The sequence below is a fragment of the Atta colombica genome, unplaced genomic scaffold (genome assembly GCF_001594045.1).
Source record: "Atta colombica isolate Treedump-2 unplaced genomic scaffold, Acol1.0 scaffold187, whole genome shotgun sequence".
In the NCBI taxonomy this organism is placed as follows: domain Eukaryota; kingdom Metazoa; phylum Arthropoda; class Insecta; order Hymenoptera; family Formicidae; genus Atta; species Atta colombica.
In genome coordinates this window covers 2727858-2731181 of record NW_017259279.1, presented here as the reverse complement: position 1 = coordinate 2731181, position 3324 = coordinate 2727858, and the positions used below count along the sequence as shown (strand labels likewise).

The 3324-nt window shown below is 30.0% G+C and overlaps 1 protein-coding gene across 3 annotated transcripts in view; it reads left to right on the top strand.

Annotated features, from left to right (window-relative positions):
- Positions 1 to 2571, top strand: part of LOC108686558 (transmembrane protein 192) — a 3157-nt gene extending 586 nt beyond the window's left edge. For all 3 annotated transcript variants that reach the window (XM_018191924.1, XM_018191925.1, XM_018191923.1), the window contains exons 2-4: positions 807 to 954; positions 1047 to 1443; positions 1763 to 2571. In XM_018191924.1, coding sequence (XP_018047413.1) covers positions 850 to 954; positions 1047 to 1443; positions 1763 to 2007 — 747 coding nt within the window. In that variant the 5' untranslated portion in view covers positions 807 to 849 and the 3' untranslated portion in view covers positions 2008 to 2571. The remainder of the gene's footprint in view (positions 1 to 806; positions 955 to 1046; positions 1444 to 1762) is intronic.
- Positions 2572 to 3324: the final 753 nt, after the last annotated feature.

Genomic DNA, 3324 nt, shown 5'->3' with positions numbered 1-3324 from the left:
ATATATATACATATATATTATATATATATATATATATATATATATATATATATTTATAAAACTGTTATTGACGTTGCTGCGCATTTGTGCGAACGTCGCAAAACATCGAGATCGCGGCACGTCAATTGATTTTTTCAAAGTTGACTTTTTACATTGCATTCCATGCAATAGTTGGGATACACATATAGAAATAGTATTTGTATCAATTGCGATTGGCAACGAGCAGTGTTGTTTTGTCAGGAATGTCTCTATCATATTTTTAATGTACATACATCCGACGTAGATTACATGGATTATATACTTAGCTATAATCCATCATCCCTTCTTTTTGAGCTTTACTTTGACTCATCCTAAGATATATTAATGAAAGACAAATAATGCACAGAGAAATATATCAATAAGAAGATCTAAAGAGAATTGGCTTGTCTAGGTAGAAGTTCTGCTTTTTAATATTTCTTTTGAATTACTTTCTCTTTTTAATGTTTTTGAGTGTTGTTTTTTATTACTGGATTGTAAAACTCGAAATTAAATAAGTGTGAAATTATTATGTGGGTTGGCTCATCTCTTGTCTTTGACTATCTCTCTTGTCTCTGACTATCTTATGCCGTTGGTTCCTTCAATTTTCATTTGGAAGCATGAGATTTCAAAATTGAGGAAGAGTTTTCGTTTATAAGATGTTAATTATAAATATTAATAGATATTAAGTATGTAATTTTTGTTTGTATTTTATTAACACATGTTATTGTTAGCTGTGATCATTTATTTAAGAAAGTAGGTTTAAATTGTTGTTATGATAATTTGTTTAGGATATATGATACTTTATGAGTGTCTTTTGATCGACCTGTTAAGATGGAAGACGAAGAGTGCTTTCAACCAGTTTTGAGCTCTCAAGAGGAAGATAATTTTCAGCAATTAAACACTATGTCGGTCGTGTCGATTCCACTTTTACTTGGAGTAGGTATATCTTGCTTGGTGTGATACATCTTTAGATTTTTAGAATAATTAAAGGTTGGTTTGGATACATTGGAACAACTTTTGTATCATAGGTTTTGTTGGAGATCACTGGGATTGTATTTGTGTCTATTTGGCCAAAGGAACAGAACAAATGTGACACGTATTTTATATACTTATATCTTCACTGCATCTATTGGCTAATAGTCATGGCGATAGATCACATTGTCAAAGCGAGACACCATAATTTGCGTATTAATGGATACCTAGATTTCTATCAATCAACATATCAACTTATAAGGACGCCCCTTTTCATTGCGTCGTTATGGAATACATGCTACTTGTTGCTCGCTGTAATTCTACATCATACACATAAAGTTGACTACGAGCGGTATTGCAGAAAGTCAGAATGGTTCACACCGCTCAATTATATTTTTCTCCTAACCACTTTAGAACTCATAATAATCTTATCAGCTTACATTAATTATATCAGTAAGTATCTTGCAAAGATAGAATATGTGTGTCTAGAGAGAATTCATTAGCTCGATAGAAAAAAGTTTTTATAAAAAAATAATTTTTTGGGGCTTTTATGTAATATTACAAACGTAAAATTTATATAAAGCGAAATATAAAAATCATTAAATATAATTTTGAGATTTTATCAAGATTCCTTTCTCAGAGAAAGAAAATGTTTTGTTTGAGGATTAAGATATTTATACTGTGAACCTTAAGTAATAACTGCACTTACATACTAAATTCTCAAAAGTTATTATTCTTTATTGCGATCTACCAATATTTGTTTCTCATATAGAGAAAGTTATGAAGTTTAATCGATTACGTCCATCGCCCGATGTCACTCGCGACGAATGGCTGTCGCCCTTTACGCAGGATTCTTACTCCGGAATGGGGGAAATCGGATATCGGCAAAAGGGGAGGAATTTGGAGGAACTGCTGGAAAAGCAGGCAGACATGATAAGATATCTGAAGGATCACAACGTAAAGCTAAGTCATAGAATAATGCTATTAGCGTCTCAACACAGAGCGACAGAGACATAAAGCAAAACTGATTACATATCTCTTTTATGAAATTAACGCTTATTATCTATAATAATAGTGACATTATATCAGAGATTAGAATTATAATTTTTTAAATGTGATACATATGACATGTCTTTTAATGAATTCGATTGATTCGATCACAGATGTCTGTACTATTACTAGATCACTAACTTCGACAAAAACGCTGTAAACGATCGGGTATCCGGTTGAGTTTAATAGCCGCTTCAATTATTTTGCACATAAACAACACATACACATCATACACATATATTGTCGCCATTAAATCAACTCAGAAATTAGCGATCTAATACTAGTATCTATGGATTCGATGCATTAGATATAATAACTGAATTTCAGTACACAATACATGTACATATATTTAGAAATTAATTCCATTATTACTGCATAAGTTTGCTAAAAGATATTTCATAACTGTAATTTAATTTTAATTTAGTTTAATTAATCATTGTGATTGGTAAAATACATGTTTTAAACTATATAAAATATGTTTTTTTATAATGCTGTTTAAAGCATGTTTAAAACATTAAAGACATGTTTAAAAAAAAACATTACGTCTTACTTATTTTTAAAACATTAGTCTTTGCCAAGCTTTAGTCAGTCATAAGTTCTTTCTGTTTCATATCTTTGGAACATATATCTATCTGTTGCATGAAGTATATTACTTTTATATCTATTTGTATCTTATCACTGTATAGATTTATTATAAATATATAACAGATCTGAGTTTAAAAAATGTCATTATTTAATACTTATATATCATATAATAAGACGTTACCAAAAAAAATTTATTAGAAATCATATTAAGAATAACATTTTTTTAAATATAGGAACATTTATTAATATGTCAATAACAAAATGCTTGAGGAAGAGGAGGTATTACTGCGAAAAAAATGCAACTATACGTTCATTGTCAACTCAATAAAATATATGTATATTTTTTCCAGTAGCAACCATCATTTTACATACATTATTATTTTGCATACATGGGGCTATATAAATAATTAGTCAAGCAGCGGTTTCTCTTAATAAAACTCAACAGCGTGTCGTATCTCACACGTTACGATTACATTGAAAATTTACATATAAATCTCGATTACGTTTATATTAACTCGGTGTGATATAATATTACATTGCATTTTCTTGAGTCTCAAAAGCAGCCATTTTCCATTGCAACGGTAGAAAGCGAAACCGAGCTAAAATATCGAGCTAAATTATGGAGCTATGTTTTTCCTGCTCGCAATATTTACTCGCGCGAAATCAAAATCGCGTCTTTTCTCAGCATTTCATTACAAA